Raw genomic sequence first — 27,983 nt, forward strand, 5'->3', positions numbered from 1 at the left:
CACAGTAGGGAGAACAATGGCAGAGAGAAAAGGTTCAGATCGCGAGCTACAAGTCCTTACCGACGAATTTCAAGCAAGGAATTTAAATGTGACAGAGAGAAACCGTATTTGGGATTTAATATCTCAGTCTGTCAGCGCTGTTGGTGTTTTGAAAATAGTATTTAGAAAATGGCGTGATTTGTAGCAGAGGACACACCTTATAAATGTGCTTCAGTTACCACCAACTCTCTGAAGACGCTAATAATGTCACTATAACTACGTGTGGCTGTTAGTGCTGATTTGTGAATTGGACTGTTTTTGCAATGAGGCTCATTTGCATAGAAAGGAAGCCAATTTTGCTCCAAATGAATGCATGCTCATTTAAATATGTGCAAATACCTCAAGAGCAATGCGACACTTTTTGCCTGGCAGCGCATTTAAGGGTGCATTTCACCCTTTGCATGTGCTTTTAGTATTACTTTCTTTTTATTTTATCCATGCCCAGGTTTAGCAGCTGCAAAAGCGTCACGGTCCTTTGTGAATCCGCTTGTCAGTATATTATGATTACGGTCACATTTGTTTTGCTTTTTGCCTTGATGTCAACACCCCTCATCCCTCTGTGTCAGTGAGCAATATAGCAGGGAGGTTGAATCCTTCCGATACAGGGAGCCTGCTACCAGCCCTCAGCTACATGTACTGCTGCCTGAGTCTGTCTCCTGCACACTGCACTGACAGAGGTTAGACAAACTTTCTTCCTATCTCTCTTACTCTCCGTCTCTGTCTCATTGTGTGTGTGTTTTACACTCTCCCTCTCCCAACAAAGCATCTTTCACACGCTCTGCCTCTTCACCCTCTGCCTGCTTCTAGCTCGCTCTCTGTCCCTTTGTTTCAATTTGTCTCTTCTTCTGCCCTGCTTTGACAGAGGCGAGAGGCTGACCTTGACAAGCATGCAGCATTGAAGCACACAGGAAATAATTAGCATACAAGCTGACACCTACTGTATGTCATTACATAATAGTACACAGGCTGTGGCTCAGCCCTGCACATTGTCTTGTACACTTAAAGTTATGAGCTGCCATCAACTGGAGGACTAGAGACACGTTACACTGCCTCTTACCAAAGACATCAATTATGTAACATGACACATTGATTGCTTTGATTTTATTACAAGCTAAATAATTTACCTGAACAAGAAAAACAACTCAGCAGAGGTCAGCAATGAGCTGGTTTGTAGTTAATAAGGTGGGGCTCGTGGCCAGAGAGCAGGGATGCCATTTGGAAAGCAAGGCTAATTATGCCCATGGCAATACATTACTGCTTCTGCTGTAGGGTGCATACATTCACCATCTGCTTCTTCATCACTAGAGGTGAGTTTACAGATGCAAGTTATTCCTCATTCTCAATGGTATTTCAGCTGATGGTGAATAGGACAGGAATAGTAACACATTCCTCTATCTCAAAGCAAAAAGGATATTATTAAAATAACATGTAATTATAATTTTCCTAGTACATACAATTGGCCTGGTTGGCTGCCTATGAACTGTATGTAACCCCAATGTTATGTTATCCCCTTTATTCTGTTCTTTTTTGCTGCATGCAACAACCTTCTACAATGTGTATTCAGTCAAATCAAAAGATATGTGCACCATGCACTCGGTCAAGGCCAGACTTCACTTACAGTATCATACTACAGTATGATGTGAAACTGAGTGGGTGATGCTGTATGAGTTTGAGCAGTTGAATGTGGGCCTGTGTGTGATGGTGCCTGAATCTGTTTTAAGTTTACCAAGTTTTGTGTGTGTGTGTGTGTGTGTGTGTGCGTGTGCGTGTGTTTGCATAATTGTGGGTGGATGTCTGCAGTCATCCAGACCAACTGCTGTGCTCACACACACACACACTGACATACAAGTGCAGATCCCATCAAAGTGTGATGACATAGTGCCTTCTCCTCCCCAGCTGTCTCCGTGCTGCTCTCCAACAGTGGGCTGATGGACCAGCTGCAGACAGTCCTCTCCTCCTCCTCTGCTCCATCCCTCTCTCCATCAGCCTGTCCTCCTTCAGCCCTGCTGTGCTGCAGCCACCTACTCCTGTCCTCCCTCATCACCTTGCAGCGTGTTAACTCTGCACAGGTACACACATTGCCTAGCGTTGCTCTAATCACAACTTCTGTACAGAACTTAAAACAGTCAAGGCAAAGGTAAGGCACAGCCAAAGGCAAGACACAGAACACACAGCACAATAGAGCATAGATTCATATGTGAACGCAGACTACAAAACACCAATTGGATTTGTTTGATACATATCAAAGTAGGTACAGCTGTGGTATTAAACACAGCTATAACTGCGCAGATAATACAATCTTACTTGCAATGAGATGTTTGGATGCAATCTTGTTATTTTTCTGATCCTCCCCCCTCTCCCTTGTTTTTCCTCTCTATTTCTCCATTATTCAAGGTGCAAAAGAGCATCAGTTGGAGTCTGGACACAGCTGTGCAGCGACTTCTTGTTCAAAAAAGAAACACAGACAATCTCTTGCTGGGTAACAAAAAAATTGTTTATGTAATGTATTATTGTATTATAATGATTATTTTCGAAAGACTTCTACCCTCGCAGACAGGATATACTAAAATAGTTCTTCAGCAATGCAAGTGCTATGCTTAAAGCAAGTGTGTGTAACCTGAGAACACTAAAGTGATTTTCCAGGACCGTATGTGTTTTTGCATGACTCATGTTTTCCCATTTAGTTTTGTCCTCTCAGTTTTGTGCATTCTCCCTAATCTCTTCTCAGCTTCATCCTTTCTGTATTTTTGTGCTTCTTACACTGTGCTTCTTACATCGTCCAGTGCAATTACAGACACACTAGATACATGTCAGTAGAGTTTGGTTCAGATTTGGAGTGTGTCAGACATCCCTGATTATTGCAGCAACTGTCCATATATGGTATAGACTAATGAGGTTCACCTTTGTTTGGTTTACACATACTCTTCCACAGGTAAAGTGGCTGTTTGTCAATGTTTTATCCTTCGCGGAGTTAACCAAATCCTGGGTATGAATTTCACACACTTTCATTATATTAAGTGGCCGACATCCCGCTGCAATACTCTGAGACAGATCATCCCTTCTGCGCCTGTGTCTGTCAGCTGGATAAGTGGCCTGTCAGGGTTGCGGTGATGTATCGGCTCCCTCCTTCTGCCCGCTATCTCTCTTTCTTTGTCTCTCTCTCTCTATCTCTCTCTTTCTCTCTCTCTCTCTTCACTCACTCAGCCTCCAACCATCCCTCCTCTCTCTATCTATCTATGTGCTCTGGTTCTCTTCCCTCTCTTCTGCTGTCACTAATTGAGTCCTCCCTCCCTCAGAGAGCTCTAATCTCAGTGTACATGCCATACGTGCAATTCAGATGGCTGGCAGCTCTCAGTTTGGATCCCTCTATATTTAAGCAATCATTTTGGACGTGTCTCTCACTTTATCTCCATCACCACTGTGGTCCCTTAGTCTTGCTGACCTTCCTTCAACCCTATCTCTCGCTGCCTCACACACTCTCTCTCTGTCTGTCACATATCAATTCAAAAATTGCCCTCCATTCCTTTCATCTGCTACTGCTGTGCTTCTGTTCCCTCTGCTACCCACCTTTTAACATCTTTTTATATTCCTTATATTCCATCTTTCTCTATTACTTCCATTTCCAACTCTGTATGTCACTCACTCCCTTCGGTTCTACCCTGCACCCGTTTCATATGCCCTCCACATGTTTGTTTTCTCCTCATCCTCCTGCTCTTCTCTGTGTTTAGGCATTCTATCTACTCCTAATTCCCCTTGGTTTTCCAGCCATTTACCTGTTCTTCTTTCTTCCCCTATCTCTCTCTCTCTCCCTCTCTCTCTCTCTCTCTCTCTCTCTCTCTCTCTCTTTCTCTTTCTCTTTCTCTTTCCAGTAAGCCACTTGAGGTTGCTGCAGGCTCTCCTTGATGCTGACCTGGCATCAGCAGTGGTGTGTCTGAGAACTGGTCCTGGCCTGCTTGGGCCCAGACCCATGGGGGTCGAGGATGGCGCTTTGTACCCGCTTGGTTCCAGAGGAGCCCAGTGCCTCTCGATTGCTCTCAGTGGACTTCTTCTGCAGGTTGTAATACTTGGGGGGTGTATGTGTGTGACAGTACGTGCAAGCACACAGGAGAGATGTTCCTGGTGCACATGTATTCTCTAACAGGGATACATAACCATGCGCTCACACAGCAGTGGGCCTAAATGCTGTTTTACCTTTTATTCTGCAGCAGAGATGACATAAAGGTAATCTTTTAGATCTTTACAGCATGAACCAGCCTTTCACAAATAAGGTTGCGCAGAAAATGATATTTCAATTGATTTAGCAGTTAGCATAATGCAATGGCACACATCTCCAGAGCAATACCAGAACGTTATTACATGTAGCTGGTGTATTGACTTTGCTTGCTTATTACAAAGGAGGCAGACTGGTGTCCCACCTGCATTCATTTAACAATAAATAGATGAAGCACTACTTCTCCTTGGTGGCAGCCAGCACAGAGCAATAACCAAGATATAAATGCAGTACACAAAATATGGCAGTCTTTATCAAAGAGATTATAAAAAAAAGAAATCTATGAACTCCTGTTGTGAACTGAACTACTACGTATGTTGATACTTACACCCACCTTTGATTTAGTTTCAACCTGGTAATTATTTATGATCAAAACAGAGCTCCAGCATCACAGAGGTACTGCTGTACATAAATGTGAAGCACTAAAATGCTCTATCACACACACACATATAAAGATGAATATTGACTGCTGCCATTAATGGCCGAGTCTGAACTGTCTTACGGATACATTTGTTCTGTATGACTGAAGCTAAGATATTGTGAATCAGTGAATGACAAGGCTTGCAGGACTTGAGAGTAGCTCCAGCATGAGTGGTGATAATGCTTTTTTTTTGTTTGTTTTTTACTGTGTCCATAAAATGACAGTAAGATACATCTCAAATTCATCTCACTTCTAAGACTCATGGTCTATTAAATAGACATGGTTTCAAATTATTTTAGAGACCCTGGCATACGTATACAGTAGCAAAAGAAATTGTGAAACAAGAGAGATGACGAATGAATTGTTTGTTTATTCGAAAAAGTGCCAAAAAGGTTTGTACTAAAACATGAAAATGTTAAAACTGAAGTTGAAGCAATGCAGCAACCGTTAATATATCCTTCTTTCAAATGAAAACTGTATATTTTGTAAATGTATCTCTTAAAATGCCTTTTTAGCCTGCTTCCCAGCTACCTGTACCTATATCTATACCAACTACTAAAGATACTGCAAGCATCTCTGCCTTGTTGCAGCTCAGTGTATTTCTGTTCTCATCCCAGATGTGAGACGCAGAGCTGAACAGCCGCTCACTGTCCAGGTTATTTGCATGTCATTTGTGCCAGTGCTGGAAAACGGAGGTGATTGTGATCTCCAATCTCTGAGTGCCGTTGCATGTATGGAAATGGAGCCTCGGCAAAGAGTGGATGCTCTAGATTTACACTTCTATTCACATCCCGTATATAATTAAGTGTTAAGATTAGCAAGGAATTGTGAAATAATGCGATACTTAGAGGTAATCCAGATACATATGGGTTAAAGCTAAATTGTTTGTTTTGCCACAGTATCTCAGTGGCAGGTCGTTAAAACCTTACAGCCGACACAGACACAACACAGCAGTGAGAGGGTCATCAAAATGATGTTTGAACTGGAGAAACGCCGTCAGATTTGTCGAGGGAGACTGTGTAGAAGCCTGCGACGTGTTTGAATGGGTGATCAAATAACCTGGGGAAAAGCTCCAGCTGCAATACCACTGGGCTCATTTTGATGCTCATTTGCATGCAAAATGTGAAACCCAGCTCCTCCAGTACACTGGCCATTACTACGCCATCTGGTTCTAATAATGATGTCGTAAATTATAAACATTACAAATACCAGCTTCAGCTACCTGCTTCAGTCATGACAAGTAAACAAACACCATAAAGTGTATATTTGCAATAGAGATATTTTTTTTGTGGATGAAATATAGAAACTATGGGATGATTGCGTATTATGCTTGTTGTATTTCTTCTTTTAGCCAGTGCCTATGCTGCAGCATGCCACCCTCGGGTTCCACACCAGTGGCATTTCTTCTCTGTTTAAAAAACTGTAGTGCTGAACTGATCCTCGGTTCTATGGTTCAGTGCTCTGTAGTCTGCTGTACAGCTGCTGATATGAGTAACAGTTCCCTGCTCCCATCCTCTGTCCTCTCTTTTCCTCTTGATTCTCTGGTTTGGTGGCAGAAGGAAACACTGCAGCGCCAGAGTTCCTCTCTTCTCTACTTTCTTGACTGCTTTCTTCCCACCTTCTGGCTCTCACTGTTCTTCGCTCTTATTATAACATCTCCTTTCATCTTTGTATTCTCATCTTTCTCTTACCCTTACCTACTTCACCTCCCTCGCTCTCTCATCCCCTCCCACTCATCCTCATGACTCCTTTTTTCTCCCATCTCCTCCCCTTCCCCTCAGGATTAGGGTGTTAGTCTCTACTGTTGTCTACATATCCATCTGGCCTACTTCAGTATTTTTGGACACTACACAGTGAGCTCACTGCTAGCACCGCCACTGTGGGAGAGACATGCATAATTAAAACCTCGGTCAGTCGCTCTCTCTGGTGTTCTCCTTTCTGTTTCTGGTTTGGTCTGTCAATTGGTGAGCATGTGCGTTTGTGTCCATTTCTGCCAAGTCGGAGCACATTAGGCAGACGTCACATCATGACATTTTTCGAGCTGAAAGATGTTCTTTTCTTCTTCCTTTTTTATTGTATACTTGACTTTTCCCTCATGCTTCACCCTACTGTTTCTCTCTCTCTCCTTAGAAGCACGAGCTGTTGCTGAGAGCCTCAGTCAACTGTCTAAGCTCCTTGCTGGGCTTCCTACAGAGGAAGAGTCCCGCTACAGGTACCAGACAGAGAGACAGCTTTGGGAATGAGCGAGTGTAGGTTGTCTGTACATGTGCGCATGTGAGGGAAAGGTATTTTCAGGTATTATTCTATCTCATATTATCTCATCTTAAACTGTGTAGCATGCATGTTTGTTTTGTTTTTACATGCCTGCTTTATGTCATCATCCATGAACCATTTTCAGTAATTGCCCCCAGGAGAGACATAGCGAAACAGAATTGATCTGATTTAAGCATCCCCACTTTATTACATTTTTCTCCTCCTGGGTTTGTTTTCTGTGCGTATGTCTGCTTGTTAGCAAAGTACGTGGTGTGTCAGCCATGGAGCCGATTCCTCCTCTACTGCCTGTTCAGCTCAGGAGAGAGCTGCCGTCTGCACCCTGCCATTCTCAGACTCATCACAATTGTGAGAGGTTTTACACACACACACACACACACACAACCCAAGTATAATTTATTGGGCATGGTTCTGAGCAGTAATAAATATTTGATTTTTAAAATTATAAAAACTTAATGAATGTTATAAAAACATATAAATAGCATTTGTATCACGTACGTAATGAGAGTGAACAAAGTACAGGGTTATGCAGGCTGACACATGGAAATTAAAGAAACATTACAATATTTTGTGCTGTAAACAAATATTGTGTTCTGTGCTGTGGGGTGGTGATGGCGCAGTGGATATGACACATCCCTTTGGTGTGGGAGATCTGGGTTTGATTCACACTGCGATACATCAACCAATGTGTCCCTGAGTAAGACACTTAACCCCTAGTTGCTCCAGAGGCGTGCGGCCTCTGATGTATATAGCAATTGTAAGTCGCTTTGGATAAAAGCATCAGCTAAATGACATGTAATAATGTAATGTAAACAGAAGCTCAAAATGCATGGAGGATTTTGTTTACATTTTGGGATTGATGTGGATGTGTGCTCTGCACCTTTTTCCACATTTTTGAATCTTTACAAAATTGGAGCAGATTCAACCGTTTGTTGAAAAAGGATTCAACCGTTTGTTGAAAAAGGGTTATATTTATATAATTCAATTCAATTTTATTTATAGTATCAAATCATAACAAGAGTTATCTCGAGACATATAGGTGGGCAAACGCATTTTTGTCTCAGTGCATGCATTGTCTTAGTCCGGCAGCACCGCCGCTAGCTTAGCTTAGCGTAGTGAATGGAATCCTATGTTGCCGGTTAGCATGTTGTGAGTAAAAGTGACCCAACAACAACAAAAACAAAACCTAATTACTTCTTGTGGCCTGCGTATTCACAATGAGTACAAATAGCAATGCAAAGTAAGACTAGACGATTTCCTAGGCAGATATTGACTTGGGACTTTATTGGGTGGAAGTAGGCTACAGCCGAAGCACTGCTACTCGGGCGCGGATATATCACGCAGCAACTCTATGTGAGTACAGGACTAATATGGGTCGATCTATCCCATAAAATAACCATGCGTCATGTTTACAATAATCACTTACTCTGTGGATAGCTGTTTATTGGGTCCATTCAGCGTTTTTTCCAGTTGACACAACTGCAGGCACGCTCATTTCACTTCGTCTCTCACAAAATCCGCCATGTTCATCGCCATTCACTGTCTACTGTAGGAAAAATAGCCAGCTAATATTAACGCCGGTGTGTTGACGGAAGTTGGGGGTTTTCAGCTGCTGTGTGATATATCTGCGCCCGAGTAGCAGTGCTTCGGCTGTAGCCTACTTCCACCCAATATAGTCCCAAGTCAATATCTGCCTAGGAAATCGTCTAGTCTTAATCTGCATTGCTATTTGTACTCGTTGTGAATACGCAAGACAATGCATGCACTGAGACAAAAATGCGTTTGCCCACCTATATAAATATAGAGGAGACGGTGAATAACCCTATTTCAACAAACAGTGGCGTATTCCTTTAAAGGTCCCATAGTATGCTCATTTTCAGGTTCATACTTGTACTGTATCTTGGGTTTCTACTAGAACATGTTTACATGCTTTAACGTCTTAAACACTCCATTTCAGTCTTGTTAAACTCCCTCACTCTACTCACTCTAATTTTGTATCTGTACTTTAATGACAGCATCTGTGCATGATTGGTGCACTTGTATGTGTACATCTCTCTGTGTTTGTGTCTGCAGCTCTTGCAGAACGGCAGTACGGCCGTGTGGGAGCCTGACCTGCTCCAGGTGATGGAGGCGGTGGAGAGGAGGGGGGTGAAGGAGCTCAGCGAGGAAACAGCACAGGCCCTCAGGCTGCTCCTCACACAGGTACACCCCTTCATGGTGTACACACATGCACACTGACACACACAGAGATGAAATAATGTAGGACACCCTTTGAGAACATTTTGTGGAGTCTCACAGCAATAGGCCTTAAACATGCTGTTACCAATGAATATCTACATTCCTTGAATAAATGACTTAGACAGGAAATTAAGTTCATACAAAGTTCAGTATCAGTTGGGTTATTGCAGTGTTTATCAACATTTGTATTTATTTGCTATGAAGAACAGCACTGGCAGAAAAGCACAGAGAAATCAGGGAAAATGTGGACGGGGAAGATCAGGTTTTGCACAGAAGCACTGTTGATTCTACTGTTAATAGCAGTAGCCTCAAGGTGGGACTTAATCATACTTCACATAGCGGTGACGGGTAAACGGTCGACTGAGGGCTCTAGTTTAACCATTGACATATATAAAATGGACCAACAGATCCCGTTGCTCTGGACGGAGACCAGTGAAGGATATTAGAAGCACTTTTCCGGTGATGGCTGAGCGTACTGCGCAGCCTCCAACTGAGAGAGACGACGTAGATGTGACGTGAGCAACCTGTCTGAAAGTTGGAAGTCTTCTGGTAGCTGTGCCAAGAGAAATCTCAATCATTCCCAATCTAGCAGAGACGGAGAGCGTAGGTATATGTAAGGAGATAACATAGGCCCAGGCTAATTATTGCTAACTAAAATGCTAGTTAACATTAGTAATTAAACTTAAACAGCTAATGTAAGTCCAAACTGCCTGAGAGCTTCTCCTGTACTATACAGTAATTCCTCTACTGTGCGACAGTAAGTCGCGTGGTTATGACACAATCATTAGCCTATTTTTACAAAAAAAAGTCTGCTACGGAGCCATAACGTGAGATACAAGGTAATGGAGCCTTTTATACATTGTCGTGTTTCTTTAGAAATAAACAATGGACAAATAAAGTCTTTAAACGCTTCAGATGTAAAGTTATTCGCTGTCAAAGTGGCGCCAAAATGAATGGCAGTCAATGGGATGCTAATGGGAGGTGATAGCTTGTTAGCATCAAAATGGCGCCATAGGAGCTACGCGTTCCGAGGAGAAGCTTACCCCCTTGAGTTTAACGTTGAAATTGCAAAGACCAGGTCAGAGGTCACCAATTAGGTTTGAGAGGTGGCGTAGTTTAGGTGTGCTCCGTGCCTGCTGTCTGCGACTTGTGGTCTGGAGCTGATGCCTCTGCAAACACACTGACTATCTTGCTTGTCGGGCACACGAGCAGCCTTTGCGCTTTGCCCTCCCCAAACCACTCTTCCACTGCACTCTAATATCTACTAGTGCTTGGCATTAACTATGTACTACTAACCCAGCTGCTGTCGTACATACCCTTTAGCATCCAGACTCATTGGTCATGTCAGCACTAGTCTGGATCAACATTTTGATCATTTCCAGGATAATCCCTGGAACATCCGGTGGCGATGTGTGTTGCTGTTGTCTAACTCCATTCTCTTTGATTAATGGTTTCCCTTAGAAATAAGAAAACAAATACATCTTTATTATATATCAATATATCAAATTTTATGTTGATAGTTAATTTTTTTATTGTGATTATTCTAAACTGAGGCCTTGCTTTACTCCTTACTTGGCAGTTTAAGGCAAGGAATAGAACCTGGGTAAAGACTATAGGTGTGACGAGATTTCTCGTTGAGGTAAAAAGTGTCTCGCGATATCAGTACACGTGCAGAGCAGCAGCCTTGAAATGAGCATATAAAGTCCTCCGGCCGTTCTTCGAAGTTAAATCTGAGTTTACTTTTGCAGAGCAATAGCAGAAGAAAAAAAAGCTGCCTGTAAAACCCATTATTAGAACGTTAGTGAGTACCGCCGCCCTCCCTCTTGGCCGAGACACACGCCTCCGCAGCGTGCAGTTCACAGTGGCGCTGTCTCGCGCAGACCACTCTCTTTCTCTGTTAAAATGAGTCGGGAAGCGGTCAGCAAAACCTAACTTTACTTTTAATGATATTAAACAGAGAAATGTTCTCCCTTCGTCCTATAATGTATGTAATGTAATAAATCAATACTAGAGTAGCCTTCTCCCTTGTTTAGTGCTGCAATTATTAAAGTGCAGAGGAGGAGAAAATAGCATCTGTCTTCACAAAAATCATCTGTTGAATGTTTGATGGTAATTTATTTGTGCTTTAGAACATAATCAATAATCATAAACAATAGTAAAATAAGCTTTGTTTCTCTCTGTCTACTGTACAATGACAAATTCAAGTACAAAACATTTGGTCTCAACTACTGCCAGGAAACGCTTAGTTATGTTGTAACCTTGGTTCTCTGAGTGAAGAGACCATCTCTCCACTGTACATATGTAATAAGTAACAGTGTACCTGTTAGTTATACAGGAGAGAAGCCAGTCATTTGAGTTTATGGCAAAACTCATGAGCTGGGTGTCTCATCACACCTCTAGTAGGGCTGCACAATTAATCGCAATTTTATAGAAATCGCAATGGGGCGCAATATTTGTTAAAGGAAAAATATGTGTCAAACCATTCTACAATAAAGTATTGTGGTGCTGCAGAGACATCCCGGCCTACAAATCGTATCCTACAGACTAAAGATCCTCGCATTAATAATAATCGCAATTAGATGTTTTCCTCATATCATGCAGCCCTAACCCCTAGTAAAGACCAAGACGCACATTGGACCCAAAAGGTTGGTTTGCATTAAGGCATTCAAAGAATAAATGCATTAACTGCAGTCAAGTCAGGGTACTATTTCAAACTTACTGTCTAAATTCTGGAAGCCAGTCAAATTCTATAAAATACAGTCCCCACTTCTTTTCCTCCAAGTATTGAATCTGATGACTGTAAAGCTTTAAGTCAGAACAATATCTGTTTAGCTCTCAGGAGACATTTTGTTGCTGCTGGCCATTTATTTTGAAGATGATTGCACACAGACTCCTTCTGCAAATACAAATTACGTGCATCCAGTCTCTTAACACTATTCAGCCTTTCACTGCTCATGTTGGATGTAAACCCTTCTCGCCTTAGATATTAAAGTGCTCATATTATGCCGTTTGACTCTTTCCCTTTCCTTTATTGTGTTATATATCTTTTTTGTGCACGTTATAGGTTTACAAAGTCAAAAAGCCCAAAGTCCACCCCAAAGGGACTTACCATCTCCAACAGAAAACACTGTTCACAAACTGCTCCAAACAGCTCTATTGTAGTCCAGCCTTTACTTCAGAGACAAACGTGGTCACTTTGGAACACACGTTATAATGCTCGCCTAGCTGCTAGCATGGCACGCCCTCATACTCTGCTTCTGACTGGCTAGTAGTCCTTACCTAGGTACTGTCAGGGCACGCCCTCATACTCTGCTTCTGACTGGCTAGTAGTCCTTACCTAGGTACTGTCAGGGCACGCCCTCATACTCTGCTTCTGACTGGCTAGTAGTCCTTACCTAGCTACTGAGCATGTGCGACTCCCAACAAAGATGGAACAGAAGTGAGATGTCTCACTCTGTAGCTAAAACAGAGAGCTCAACACACAGGGTGAAAAGAGGAGCTGCAGCAATGTGCAGTACAACAAATTTTTTGAAAATTAAACCATGTAAACCTATTCTGGTACAACCTCTAAATACAATTATGAACCTGAAAATGAGCATAATATGAGCACTTTAAAAAGTTTGTGTCAGTCTAAAGGCTGGTTGGTTATCTATAGGTTATTCTGCAATATTATGTGTTGTGCATATCCTTTAAAGATAAACTTTTATAGAAACTTTTTTTTTTTAAATGTGACACTGAAACTTGGGTCTTTTTCCTTGTATAAAAAAGTCAGGCAAATTGCATTTTAAGATAAGAGAAATACCAACATGTGGTAGTGACACTTGGGCTGGTGTTTGCACTGCCAAGAAAATAGAGCCCTCCAGGTTCTCAGTGGTGTTTTCAGAAATGAGTATTGTGCAGTTAAGTTAATTTGAGTAGCACAAAAATGATATAATACTTGCGGCAGTGGAGTTTATTGCAGAGCTTTACACACACACACATATCATCATTTGTATTTTCCACCTGTAACATTTGAATATTGTCGTATTGGTAAAAGTAAAGTAAAGAAAATAAACTTAGCACAAAAAGTAAGGACATTTGTGTTTGGTAGATTATTTCTCTGAGGTAACAATGCTTTTTGGTGCCCCATTTGTAAGGAACATGCATTTGTGGGATGAGCAGCAGCGTTGAGTATGTGGGTTGCGCCCATGAACTAGCATTTGTCGCAAGTCAGCCAACGTGGTTGTGTTGCACGAACAGCACGCCCAAGCTGATCCCACAAGTGTTCAATGGGGTTGAGGTCAGGACTGCTGGTTGAAGAATGGGATGCCATCCCACAGCAGTGTGTGACCAGGCTGGTGACCAGCATGAGGAGGAGGTGCCAAGCTGTTGTGGCTGTGTATGGTTCTTCCACATGCTACTGAGGCTCCTGTTTGTGAAATGAATAAATTGTTAAATTGCCAATATGTCTTGTTTCTTCAAACTTCAATCATCCAATCCACTAAACACCAAACGAGTCAATGGCAGGATAAGCTGTTTGGCATTGGCAGAGAAGATTTGGCAAATTTTTCATGGGCGCAACCCACATACTCAGCGCTGCTGCTCATCTCACAAATGCATGTTCCTTACAAATGGGGCACCAATTTATTGCCAAAAAGCATTCTTACCACAGAGAAATAATCTACCAAACACAAATTTCCTTACTTTTTGTGCTAAGTTTATGTTTGTGAGAGATGTAAAAAATATAAGTGAATTATTTTTTTCCCACAAATCATGAGGGTGTATTTGGCACATGAACCAACTTTGCTTATCTGTGATTTCTGCTCTGCTCTCTTGTGATCACTGCATTAAGTAGTAATTAGTATCATTTGTCAAATCACACGGATTATCCACACAAGAAATGTTATGCTATTGTATGAACTGGCTCCAAATGCATGAGGTATTCCCTGTGAACATTTTGTTTCAGCATAAGTTGAACATGATGAACTATGTCCTTGTCGTTACCCTTGTTAGCTTTGCAGCGAATGCATAAAGCCCATCTGGGTTCATATATATATATGACCAGAAAAACATTTAGCATTCTGAAAGTAGCTCAGAAGCAGAGGAGTGACAGAATGATGGCACAAACTGCAGCTCACAGTGCAGTGTGTGCCAGGGAATCATAAACTGTGTGAATGTGTGCACATGTTTCTTTGCTTGTGTACTTTAGGTGTGTGTGTGTGTGTGTATTGCTGTGTGTTTCTGGAGACATCGAGGCAGTTTAGTGGAGGCAGGGTTCAATGTGACAGACGCACTGCTCTTAACAGTCTCAAGAGCGTATAAGTTTTCTCCCCTGTCATCTCCTCTGCTCCAATCTGTCACACACACACTTGCACACATTGAACTTTGTTCATAGGTTCTGTTGATCTGTCTGCAGACTGAAGTGAAATCTCAGTTTGCGAGAAGTTCATTTGTCAGTGACAAAGTCACTGACATAACTGTCTACTGATTGTGTGTGTGTGTATGTGTGCGTGCATGTGTAGGCATGTATGCTTATATATTTGCACACAGTATAATACAAGCAAGCATGTATGTGCATACATGCATCAGTTGGTTTTGCAGTCCTCCAATCAGACTCTTTATACATGCTTATATGTGCTTCCTGTCTCTAACTGTATGTCTATATGATCCAGTGGTCTGTGTCAAGGGTTATGCGCCGCATACTGAGTTAGCTTGTCAGGTTGGAGCTGGTCTCAGGGGAGAGTCCCTTTTCATAGTTTATAATGCTTGCAGACTTCTAATAACTTTCCCCAGACTGGAGGGACTCTGTTAGCTATCAATCTTTCTATCTCTTTTATTCTTGTGCACATTGCCTTTTCAGTGTATCCCCCTATTCCTTTGCCTCCTCTCTCCTCTTCTTTTGCTCTCCAAATTGTTCTCACCCCACTAACTCCCCTTTCATTCACCTCTATTTCCCCTTTTGCTCTTTTCAATTACTGAGTTTTTTATTCTGCCCTTTCCTTCACCTGCCAGTTCCTCAAAATATCATCCTCTCGAGTCACTTGATGGGAACTGTTGCCAAATAAAAACTTTGAGTGCAACAGTCACTTGTTGTGTTTAAAGATCCATCAGTTCCTTCTCCACTAGTGCAGCAAATGATGATTATGGCGATCATGAAGATGATCATTTGGTGACAATATAAAGGATCTTGGTGCTTTAATAACAATACTCAGGCTGCCGTAGCTCACAATATTGTGTTAGTGCGGTTGTAATTCTGCTGTGTTGCCTGTGACAGCTGAAACAAATAGTTTTGTTTTTGCTGTAGAAGCTTCCTGTCATGCTTGCTTATTTAGCACTATGCAAAACATAGGTGTGTGTGTGTGTGTGTGTGTGTGTGTGTGTGTGTCCCTCTGAAGAATTTGCCTTTTGTCAGCTTGCCTATCTTTTTTGTTTTTTAAGTGGTTTAAAATCTACAATTTAAAAAAACAAAAGATCAGCCCCGTAGCGGGGAAAAAAGGACCTGAGCCTCTTTCCTCTGATTCAGACATTTCACTCCCTACTACAAGTCCGTCTTCTCATCTCCTTCTTTACTGTCTATTAACCTTTATTCCCAATATTGGCAGTATGTCCCATGTTTTTCTCTCCATTCCTCCTTTATGTTGTCATCCCTTCCCTCATTATGCTGCTTATCTCTCCTGCTCCATTTCTATCTTCCCTTTTTTTTAATTTAACAAAATGGAATTCTCACTCTTCTTTTTGCTCATTCAGATCCAGAGCAATGTTGATCAGCCGCCACTCACAGAAGAACACAAGCAGAGAGTGGGTGGTATGATGGAGTCCCTTGGCCTTCAGACGCCATCCGAGAGCTGCAGCCCCAGTCTGCCCGGCAACGTCTTGTATCCCTCATCTGTGAAGTGAAACACACTCATAAACACACTGTGAACTGTACAAAACACACACAGGCTGACTTATTTTATATTTAATCACACCAAGTTCACACACACCCACCATGAAAGCTACTCATACTGTACTTCAAACGTCAGCAGGGCATCTTCAGGGATTTTTCTCTGGCAATTTATTGACTTGTTGTGCTTTTCACTAAATCTCTTTGACAGCACGCCGTACAACACAGGATCGTTACTGTATTTCAGTCAGAATCAGTACTTAAAGGCTCAATACATCTGTTGTGCTTTATTGACTCTCTTGCTCACCCACACACTCATATCTCTTAAGTCTGTTCAGCTTGATGTTAGCTTTATTGCCTGCTGTCATATAAAAACAATATTTTCATATCACATTAAGTAAATAAATGCACCATTAACAAGTGGAACACTTTCAGCTGTGATTGAAGCGGTAGCTTCATGCAAAGAATACTCGTTACATTTGTTTTTTATGCATGTTCATACTGGGACGGCCCAGAGCCTCAAGTGAGACCTAATTATAGTTTCTGTTAAGATTTTTGGGCATTTCTACCTTTTATTAAAGCGTAACTCTCGCCAAAATGCAACCTAGGGTCTTTTTGTGAATGTACCCGAGTCAAACCTTCGTTTAAAAGCATAATTAGGATGGAATCGTCACTTTTAAGATGTACCGTATTTTTGTTTTTCGGTCAAATGGCCTTTTGAATGGGAGAGCTAGGGGCACTTTGATGCTAGCCTCCAAATAGCTATTTCTAAAACACTAAGAAGGCTCGACTCAACATGAGACTTCGCTTGAAGTATCACCAGGGGCTCTACACATGAACTACACCGGTGCACAAGGTATATACTACATCTGTGGCTACTTCTTTTGATATCGACTCGTTTTGACTGCGAGTTGGTGAGTTGTTCAAAACCTTTCTTTTTAGTAAACTCTGGGTACACAAACAATGTTGTCAATGCTTTCGTTAAGGTGTAGAGCCCCTGGTGATACTTGGAGCAAAGTCTCATGTTGTGTCGAGTTTTAAAAATAGCTATTTTGAGGCTAGCATAAAAGTGCCCCTAGTTCTTTCATTCAAAAAGCCATTTGACCGAAAATACGGTAAATCTTAAAAGTGGCGCTTCCGTCCTAAATATGCTTTTAAACGAAAGTTTGACTCGGATACATTCACAAAAAGACCCTAGGTTGCATTTTGGCGAGAGTTACGTTTTAAAGAGGAAAGCTGAGACGTGAGGGGGGGGGGAGACATGCAGGAAAACCGTCAAGGGTCGGATTCTAACCCTGGACCTTCTGCGTCGAATAAACCTCTGCACCTGTGATTATCAGAGATTAACTAGATTGTTTGCTTTTAAATATAAACACACCTACTTTCTGCGTCATCACTCCTTAACTATTGTCCTCAGGCGTGTTGGAGACGTGTCCATCTGTCTGTCTGACTTCACAGTGAAAGCCGGTGGATGTTCCGGAAAACTGATTTAACACCACCCATTTTGCAATTTGTTACATATCTTTAATTTCTATATACCTGGTGTGCTTTCTGTTCTGCTCTTAGAAGCAGCACATGCTCCAGTCTCCATTTGACAGTGTCACAGTAAAAGAGTTTACTGCATGTGTTTTGAAAAGTATTTACCAGCAGTGTTAAAGAAAAGTTGGATAAACAGTGATCTTTAGTCATTAAAAAATCAAAAAAACAAAACCGTTTCTTTATTATAGGCCTACATTTTTACTTTCACTACTTTAAATGTGATCTAATACCATTAAGTACACTATACCAGGGTGTTTTACTACACTACACCACTACACAATCCGACAGAGAACCTCACCTGGACATTTTTGTTTTCTATTAAAACGTTACTGTGGAGTGATAGAAGTGGTCAAGGTGAAACCTACCATAAATGTAGCCATTTATTATTTGGATAGCCTAGTCATTTCTATAGATTCTGGACACATTTGACTTTATAGTAAAAATCACTGTGATTGATGCAACACATGAAGATGACCCAAAGTAATTGACCTGTTCATAGCAGCAATTACTCATTCCAAACTTAAGCCTCAGCTCTTTTTTATGCCCAGAGAATGGTTTTGTCTCAGTGAGGGTCCCAGTTGTAAATTACCCATTAGCACCTTCACACAGCTCTCAGTTTGTGAGTGTGGCACCACCCTACAGTACAGGCCACTGGTGTGAGGTGAACACGGCCTTGCTGCTCAGCTGTTGTTGATGTGCATGGAAGCTTAGGAGATGTCAGCGTTGGGCAAAAGTGTGCAGACAATCTTTGATTAACTGTAGAGGATCTTTAACTATAATGTCCACTGATGATGTTTGGATTAGGTGTCAGGTATTCCAGGAAGAAAATAAATGTAGTTGTTTTGTACTACAGTAAAACTACTTTTTATTTCACAGCTGGTGATTTGTTCAGACAGAACTAGTGTTCTTCTCATGTACATTTAATTCAAAGAAAGTAAATTCCTTCTTGAAAATCTGCACAGCTAACATTGACATCACAAAAAAAAGTATTTTATTAAATCATTTTTATAAATGTGGCTTGCAAAATGTCCGCACATCTCACAGTAAACAAATCATAGACAGTGAAAGAAACAAATGAGGAACGCACCCCCACGCTCTAGTGGTGTCTCTCTTTAAATCTTCCGTGCGGAAACAACATCCTCCTCCTCGGTTAGCGCCCGCTGGCTGTCATTCGTCCAAGGCGAGCCAGCCGGTGCTATCGTGGCGCTGGCAGAGTGGAGCAGCCGAGAGCCGCATGTAAATGAACACCTCTGCCTCCGTGTTGTTGTCACCTGAGGATCCAGAGAGGGCACATTGACTGTCTCGTCCCCGTCATCTGCGAGCTGACCTTAAACGTCTCGTGTGGAGATATTAAAAAGAAGGTTAAACTGCACTACTTTGGAGCAAACGCTGTCCGCTAATCTCTGGCGTGCGGCGCCGCCGTTTCTCGCTACAACACGGTGAGTGATCCGTGAGTTTTGTGGCTGTAATGTCCGGCGCTTTTATCGGTTGGTTGACCTGTGTTGGCCGCTGGCTGATGAACCCCGGCGGGGCATACAGCTGCGATGACACGCGGAATCGATTTATCGAGGAGTGACTTCAAATACTTGCTTAATTCCCCAAAGCGCACCCCTTGAGGTAACCTCGTGTAAATAATTGTAATGTAATATTGCAGAGTTGATGTATATCACCAGTAGATCGTAGGTCTTACAACACATCCTAATACTTAACGCGTAATTATCGGCTTAAAATGAAGTAAATTAACTCATTGTTGCCCGTAGACAGTCGCGCGGATGAAGGGAACATGGGTCAGGTAGGGTGCATGCAATCAATTAAGCAATCTGTAATTAATGGTCCACATGACGGTCTTTATCCAGGCAATGCCATCACCATTACGCATGTCCGTGGCTGTGCCTCTGCATGAATGATAACCGGGAGAGAGCTTCACAGATGCAAGGAGTGAGAGAGAGAGATGATGTGTCAGTCCTTGAACCTCAAACCTCCCACAGCAGGCTGGCAGCCTGAGGGGAATCTGGATCCAATCCCTGCTGCACATCCAGCTGTCTGATAAGCATCTTCTTTATTCCGTCTTCTCAGGAGTTGCTTTTTCCTCGAAGGCTAGTTTTGCCTCTTGAAATTAATGTCACAGAGTTGGTTGGTTAACAGTTAGGACAATTTCCCTTTCCCACGCTTGATTGAAGATTGTTTTTTCAGATTTTTTTTCCGTCTTGTCCTGCGGGATTAGAGAAATTGCAGATTGGCATCGTAGACTATTTTATGCATATTTTCACTCCACAGGGAATACAAAGGGGAGCTATCTTCACAGCGGGTGTGTAGTATGATTAAATATGCTAGCCTATTTATCTGACAAAGCTGGAACCTGGATCTCCCACACAGGAAATACAACTTCAGCCTCTCTGCCTCAGGAGATTGTTGGCAGAGAAGAAAATCTCCTCCGGCCAAGAGACTTACGTGGGTTTACATGGCTTCGGTGAAGAAGTACACCGCCTTCAGACCTTCCCACATCCAATACCTCACCCAATTTGAGTGACACGTTGACAGGCCAAATCTGACCCAGGCCCTTCCACCTTGGATGGACCATCAGTGGGTTGTCAGCTGGAGGGAAATCCATTAGGGCTGCAACTAACGATTCTTTTCATTGTCGATTAATCTGTCGATTATTTTCTCGATTAATCGATGAGTTGTTGTTGTATAAAATGTCAGAAAATGGTAAAAGATGTCGATCAGTGTTTCCCAAATCCCAAGTTGACGTCCTCAAATGTCTCGTTTTGTCCACAACTCAAATATATTCAGTTTTAATGTCACAGAGGAGTGAAGAAACTAGAAAACATTCACGTTATTAGAAGCTGGAATCAGAGATTTTCTAAAGACTTTAACCGATTAATCAATTATCAAAATAGTTGGTGATTCATTTAATGATTTTTTTTTTTTTTTTTTTAAAGATTATTTTTTGGGCTTTTCCACCTTTTTAATTTTTGACAGGACAGCTAGGTGAGAAAAGGGGACAGTTTATGCATCATGGCATAAACCTCTCAGTACATGTGCGCCTGCTCTACCCACTGAGCAACCCGGCCACCATCCTTCCGTTTTTGTAGAGCAGCTCGGTTGTATTAATGGTCTCACAATATGTGCGCTGTACGCTTTGTGCTGTTGTACACCTCAACTAAGAAAGGTGGGGGGAGTAGCTCTTCTTGTTGCTGTTATGACCACAGGCAGAAATCATGTGATGTTTGTGGTTTATCTCTCAAAGGTCTCATTTCTCCCCAAGCAGCCCAGCATACGATTCAAGGAGCACTTGAACATTGTAGTGAGTCAGAGTCACGCTCATTTGGTCAGGCTATAGCCAAGTGTAATCGGATCTCAAAACGTGAGTGCTCTACCGGTAGATTTTCTTAAATGACAGTCCTGTTTAATTAGGGATATCCTGCCTACAGTTAATGGATGCATTTAAACTCATTTCTGTGCTGCCCATGCCACATTAGAGATGATTGATCCGCTTCTAATGTCCGTCTTACGCTCGTCAAAGTCTCAGCACTTTGCCCAATTGCATGGAAACGTTAGCAGCTGCTGGATATACTGTATGTGTTGACTGCATTAAATTGTGCTAGTGGCGATAACCTTTTTGCCCGTAAATATCCATCAGAGCTACATGGCTGACTGCATGGAAGCACACAGGAACATCTAATAACTCTGGAGAGACAAGGCCCCCTTTTCCTTGGCTGTTATCTAGAAATATTGAGGCTTTCGACCAGCACTTAGGGATATTTAGTGTTGCATTTCTCAGAAAGCTGGGAAGCCACCCAAAAGATGTTCTCAGAATGCACAAATTGGCCGTAATCGAACGTTGTCTTCACTCAGCTGTCTTCAGAAACACTTGTTTTCTGCTGACTCTGTAAAGAAAAAAGAAAAAAAAGTTGCCTTGCTGTTTTTATTATTAAATAAGACACGAGAGTGTACGTCTTGAATCTTATGCTTTTCTCCTCTGATTGAAGCGAGATTCTTAATTCATTCAACTCATTCAGTCTGAATTAACAATCACACCCGAGACGTTTGCTCACTTCCTAGTCCGCTAGATTTAAGAATTTGGCAGTTGGGCACTTGTTAAGATCAGTTCTGTCTCATTATCATCTTGCACAGGCTCTATCTTGTGTTTTCTGTCCTATCTGTGAGTCTTTAAGTTTTACCGCTGTGTCTTACCATAGGTGTGAATGAATAAAATATTCACCAGGAAAGCTGTTATTTCCCTGCAGGGTCTTGCCTTCACACTCCTCTACCTTCCCCCTCCCCTCCCTCCCAAAAGCCTCAACGCCTCTCCGGTCTTATATTACATCTATGCTCTCCGCTCATCTCTTGCTCTCCTCACGCTTCTCACATCTGACTCTCCCTGCGTGCCCTCCCCACCCCCATCCAAGCCCCTCTGCATCCCCCAGATAGTATCATTGATGGAACCCTTGTTAAATTATGCATGAATTCTGTGAATTATATCTTGTAGCTTTTCATCAACATTGTCTTCTCCCTCTTTCCAGTTACTTCCGTTTTCTTAAACATTTGGTTTTCATCAAATTTTCATTTGACGAGGCCCTATTTTTAGCTGTTTTATTTATCTTCTCGCTCTCATCCCTTCCTTTCAAATGCCTCTAAGGGAAACAAAGTTGCAACTGAATGAAAATGTTGAAGACGCCCACTGCTTTGGATGGAGAGAGACCAGGGGGATGTGTGGAGAGAGAGAGAGAGCGAGAGCGCCTGATACAGAGATTGTAAATGTTCCTCTGGGAATTATGCAAACTTGTGCCAGACATCAGATGTGTCTTTTTAAAAGGAGCATAAGGAGCCCCTCTTTAGATGCCAGCTCCCCTCTAGCGTTCCATATTGACCACTTATCCCCAGCGTGTCTTTCTACGTCGCGTATTCCACAAGTATCACAAGAGAGAACAACCTTTTCGAGCAGCTTTGGAAGAAGAAGAAAAATGGCTTCATGAATAAAACTATTTCAGTGAAAGCTCACTGTTCTCAGATGAAAGTGAAATCTCTGTATCAAAGGAAGAAAAAATGTGTTCAGCGTGACAGTCCTAGTCAGAGAATTGTGTTTAGAGATATGTAGTGTATGTCTTTCCTCTATAGCCTAGAACAACTTGAAATCGCACAGCTCTGTGCCAGTAGTGAGATGTCTAACAATGTGATGTACGTCTAATGGCTTGTCGACTTTTGTTCAGAAGAGTGCCTCTCTGCCGACCCCTGCTGACCATGTGGCGTGTGTGTGCGGTGGTCCTGGCGCTCGCCGCTGCCGCCCTCAGCTCGGCAGACTCAGACACACACAGACTGAGACATGACTCCAACCTGGAGATCTGTATCCTTCTGCTGTGTGTGTGTGTGTGTGTGTGTGTGTGTGTGTGTGTGTGTGTGTGTGTGTGTGTTTATTGTGACAGGTGGATGCATGAGAGAGCATTTGTGTGAGTTATGCCCATGTGGAGAGTGTGTGTCCTGACCTCTTATTAGACAAGCGGCTGTTTGAGACTAAGAGGAAAGATCAACTCCACGCCCTCAAGAATCTGGTTGAGCTGAACGACATCAACCAGCAGTACAAGATCATAGACATCATGCTCAAAGGACTCTTCAAGGTAGGCTGTGTGTGTGTGTGTGTGTGTGCGTGTACTCTCACATCCTATGCTATGTGGGCAGCAGCAAAATCAACACCACTAGTCTGAAAATAAAAACACTGACGGCAACAGTTACTTCTAAGAGCTCGACGAGCTTGTGCTCTCAGCAGATGAGAAAGTTTGCAGCCCCTACAGAGAATCTAAAGCTTTAAAGCCAAGGTTTACATTCATCGCCATGTTTCCTTGCATTCATTTGAATGTTTATTCAGACACGGCTGCTGGGAGTGCCATTCGCTCACACGAAGCTCCGAGCTTTGCCTTGCAGAATGCTTTACGTACCCAGAGGACGGTTATCTATGCATCTGCATGCATCTCAAGGACAACTAGTGTAGTCAACCAAAGCGGCTGGAATACATTGTCAGCATTTTTGTGTGTGTGTGCGTGTGTGCGTGCTTTTATCTCTTCCATACACTTTCCTCTTGATAGAACTTTTAAAGCAACAGTTTCAAACACGTCCCCCAGCTTAAACTACTTATTGTAATATACCTGGTCTTCTGGCCACTCGTTGCTTGTCCAAATAGAATCCACTGTGAAGCTGTGTTCAGCAGATTTACCGCAATCCCCCGATCTCAGCTGTGAAGCAAAGTGGTGTGTAAAATATGATAGGAATACATTTTTTCCTTTTTTAAAATCCTATCTATATTCCCCGGCTGCGTTACCACCACAGTAACATAAATCCCCAGCACACTGTAGAGTAAATAAATCTGGCTATTGAGCTGTTTTTCTCATTCTTACAGGTGTTGGAGGACTCGAGACAAATCCTGGTTGCGGCCAACATGCAGCCTGATGACCCGTTCCCAATGGACGAGAAGATCAAAGAAGGTCCGACTCACTTCTTACACCTCAGCTGTTTCATCATGTCATTTCATTTTTTTTCTGTCTCCCACAGGACCGATTCCCTTTTACACCTTAGCTGTTTCATCATTTCATATTTAGTTTTCTCCCCTATGTCTTTTGATCTTGCTCTACTTATATAAGCCACTTTATTTCGCAGCACCTCGGTGTTTCTTTCAAACTCTGATTCTGTCTCCACCACCTGTGACTGATTTGTCTTGTGCTCTGTTCCCCGTTTTCTAAAAGCTCCACCTCGTGTCAGTCTCTTTCTTTCTTTCATCCTCACCTTTCGGTTCTGAAATGTCACACAATATCATTTTTTTTTCAGGCTTATTCAACGCCACTACCCATTTTAATGTGTTCCCTGAACAAAATCAAACATTGCTTGAGCTGCACTTCTCCCCTTGTTATGTGCATCAGCATCTTCTGTGTGTTTTGTCAGCGCAAATATGTTGTCAAAATTGTCCTACTTCTTCTGTTTCTCTCTCTCTCTCTCTCTCTCTCTCTCTCTCTCTAAATCTCTGCAGCTTATTCCCATGTGGTGGAGAATACGGCATTTTTTGGCGACGTGGCATTGCGTTTCCCACGCATCGTCCACCACTACTACGACCGGAACAATGACTGGGACGGTCTGCTGCGCTGGGGGCTGAATTTCTGTAACCAGACGGGGGTTTTCACAGGAGGAGCCCACCAACATGTCCTCACACTCGTAAGACTTGACAATCACCTATCCTGTCCTTATTGTTACCTGAATCATTTTCTCTGCAGAAGGAGTATAGTGAGAACATGGAAAAACAGTTAAAAATATATATATATATATATATATATAAACATAAACACACAGTGGTGTAAACTGGTCTGGTACACAGATATGACACACCCTTTATAGTTCAGGTTATACAGTAGATGTGCATCGGCTGCCGCATCCTCTGTGTCAGCTAATGCTGCTCTGCCATCACTGCAAAATGTGTCCATGATGCATTGTGGCCTTTGAAGCTTAAAAGAGGAAAAGTTGATGAACTGGTATTCCTTATTTAGATGATTAGATTCAACTTTATTGTCATTGTGCAGAGTAAAAGTACAAAGACAGCGAAATGCAGCTTGCGTCCAACCAGAAGTGCAAAAAGTATAGACAGGTGGTGCATAGGCAGGACGAGAAATATATTGCAGTGTTATAAGAGCAGAATAAATATGGTAATATGTAATATGAACAATGTATGAACAACATGTACAGTTATGTGCAATGTAGTAGCAGTGGCATTATACTAGTAGCAAGAATAATATAGATATATGCAGTGTATTAAAAGAATATATAATAAGAAAAACTGAATAAATATGGATATACTGAATGAACCATCTAGACAGATATGTACAGCTATGTGCAGTGTGGTAACATTATAAGAGTAGTAAGAATACGTGTATGTGCAGGATGAATAGTAGAATATGGCTATGTATAGGTGTAATTACAGTATGTACATCTGTAAGTAAATAAATAGAACAGTATGGGTAGGGTAGTGCAAATTGTCCGGGGGGGGAGGACTTAATAATATTAGTTATTTAATGTGTGGGTAAATGAACTAAACTCCTGCAGGATTAATCTGTGACCATAGCAATGTGCCAAGAGGATTATATTGTGGAAGTAGCAGCAGTGAAAGTCGGCCTCCAGCCCTCACTTGTGCCTCAGTAACCCCACTCATAGTTTCTGATCCCCTACTCTCTGTTTCAAGTAGCTCATAGTCTTAGGGTCTAAAGCTGAAATGATTCAAATGATAAAATAAGCTATAGTACTCAGAAGAAATGTAAGCAACGGGCCAGTGTCTCATTTTCATTCCTTGTCTCCTTTGAATAAATGATAATGTGCCCCCTTCCTCCTCTTTTCCTCTGTCATCTGTCTGTTCTGCTCCTCTCTCAGATGTCACAGGAGCTGGGAATAATGGAGAAATCCCCAGACTTTATAAACCCGTACCGCACAGAGAGAGACGATGTGAGTAAGATGCATACATGTTATTCCACCCTCGGCCTCTCTTGATAACCCTTTAGGGCCCATGTTGTTAAAAGTGAGATATGTATGTATTTTTTTATTTTTTTATTATAAAGCAGGTCAATGTGCTATATAAATAACGTTCACTCCACAGAAAAATAGGCGTAGCCCGTATTCAGAAACTGTTCCTTTTTAAATGAGCTGTCTGGTTGTGATGTCACAACTACACTATACGTTTAAGTGCCGCTACGGTGACGTTACAGTCATTCCCCGGCTGCAATGACTTCGAGAGTGCAGTTGCAAAGGACCTGAGACACTGACCAATCAGAGCTGACTTTGCTTTTTCGCTAGGGGGGCTTAAAGAGACAGGCGCTAAAACGGAGCATTTCAGACAGAGGGTGAATACAGGTATATTCAGACAGACAGTATGAGAAAGATAATGTGTTTTTTGAACATTAAAGCATGTAAGTAAACCTATTCTAGTAGAAACCCAAAGTATGAACCTGAAAACTATAATATTGGACCTTTGACATTCCAGCGATCCCCCCCCCCCAGATACACATACACAACTAGTAACAGACAGATCTTTTTAAGATAATACAATCTCTCACACGCAGCCATCTCTCTAACCCTTCCTCGGCTGCTTCAGGTGCTTCACACTGCCGAGGCTTTCCAGAAGATCCTGAGGGAGGAAGAGAAGAGGAGGAGGAAAGAAGAGAAGAGGAAAGAAATCAGGAAAGGTCCTCGCATCTCCCGCTCCCGCACTGAGCTATAGCGCTACAGCGCGGTGCATGTGGAGCGCAGAGAAGAGGGGGAAGGAGCACACGCACAGTCCACAAGGGGTGGCTTGACTTGTAGACTCCTGTCGACAGTGAAGGAAATAAAAGCTGTCCTCACAAAAGCCAGGTGCTCTGTTGAAAACAAGAGAGGAACCCTCAAGGTGACAGAAAAAGGGGAAGTGGTTAGTCAGTTTCTGACAAAGGCTTGAATCGCTGTATATCTACAGTGATTCATAATTGGAAAATCTAACGTATGAGGTAAAAGACGTCTCTGGAATAGGAGTTGATGAGGGAAACTCATTTTTGCTAACCTGAGGATTACATAACCGTACTTTGGAATATAATTCATTTTAGTATAATCTGCAAAAACCCCCACTGTATTGTGTCTGGTCTAGATTTAATGTGTCTAAAACCCATATGCTTCAAAATACACTCGTTTGCCAAATATAAATTTGGCCTGTTTCTGGTAAGGTTCAGCTTGAATTGATAATGGAATACAAGTAATGATTATTTTCCTTGAACTGAGATTTGTAAGATTTCTAGAGACAGATTTATGTTCTTATTGCTGCTCAAAGTTTTAAGGACTTATATTTAGTTTTTCTGGACGGTATTCCTTAATTTGTTTATTTTATTTATTTAATGTCCTGTTGAATCTTTTTTTTTTTTTTCACCATCATCAGTGAATTTTTTCATTTACATATTTGGCATTCTTTTTACACCAATCTTGGTAATTGTTTGTTAAATGACCCTTAGTTAATAAGAAACATTTTATCCTGTTGGAAATATATGTCAACAGAATTACAGAAATGACCCTTTGTCTTGCAACCCTGCACCTGTGTCTGTGTTACATGTTTTGTTTAGTTTTGCGTTCATAATTCCAGGAAATTGACATATTTAAATGGTTTAGCTCTATGGAATTGAGATTGATGTAATTTTGAAATAGTATTACGACTGTTATAAAACTTTTATGTATGTTCAGAGAGTATCAAAATATTATTGCTGCAGAATGAACAAGCCATTTGGTTATCAAATGTATTTGAAATAAAGTGACCCTGATATGTACAAAACAAACTATGTATTTCATATTCCCAC

General features: G+C 41.9%; 2 protein-coding genes across 3 annotated transcripts in view; both read left to right on the plus strand.

Annotated features, from left to right (window-relative positions):
* Positions 1 to 17,793, plus strand: part of mei1 (meiotic double-stranded break formation protein 1) — a 63,461-nt gene extending 45,668 nt beyond the window's left edge. Inside the window, exons 24-32 of the mRNA XM_078270298.1 lie at positions 606 to 716; positions 1,936 to 2,108; positions 2,434 to 2,518; positions 3,909 to 4,093; positions 6,861 to 6,942; positions 7,243 to 7,349; positions 9,075 to 9,203; positions 15,966 to 16,093; positions 17,519 to 17,793. Of these exons, the coding sequence (XP_078126424.1) occupies positions 606 to 716; positions 1,936 to 2,108; positions 2,434 to 2,518; positions 3,909 to 4,093; positions 6,861 to 6,942; positions 7,243 to 7,349; positions 9,075 to 9,203; positions 15,966 to 16,093; positions 17,519 to 17,594 (1,076 nt within the window). The 3' untranslated portion in view covers positions 17,595 to 17,793. The remainder of the gene's footprint in view (positions 1 to 605; positions 717 to 1,935; positions 2,109 to 2,433; positions 2,519 to 3,908; positions 4,094 to 6,860; positions 6,943 to 7,242; positions 7,350 to 9,074; positions 9,204 to 15,965; positions 16,094 to 17,518) is intronic.
* Positions 17,794 to 18,998: 1,205 nt separating this feature from the next.
* On the plus strand, positions 18,999 to 27,962 carry ccdc134 (coiled-coil domain containing 134). 2 transcript variants are annotated; one of them, XM_078268886.1, is made up of 7 exons: positions 18,999 to 19,079; positions 22,854 to 22,987; positions 23,137 to 23,258; positions 24,035 to 24,119; positions 24,659 to 24,840; positions 26,044 to 26,115; positions 26,762 to 27,962. In XM_078268886.1, the coding sequence occupies exons 2-7, from the start codon at positions 22,885 to 22,887 to the stop codon at positions 26,885 to 26,887; spliced, it is 690 nt and encodes a 229-aa protein (XP_078125012.1). In that variant the 5' UTR covers positions 18,999 to 19,079; positions 22,854 to 22,884; the 3' UTR covers positions 26,888 to 27,962. The 2 variants fall into 2 exon arrangements, with proteins under 2 accessions (XP_078125012.1, XP_078125011.1); XM_078268885.1 differs by having other exon boundaries at positions 22,857 to 22,987.
* The last annotated feature ends 21 nt before the right edge of the window (positions 27,963 to 27,983 follow it).

Source organism: Sander vitreus, chromosome 15 (assembly GCF_031162955.1).
Source record: "Sander vitreus isolate 19-12246 chromosome 15, sanVit1, whole genome shotgun sequence".
Lineage (NCBI taxonomy): Eukaryota > Metazoa > Chordata > Actinopteri > Perciformes > Percidae > Sander > Sander vitreus.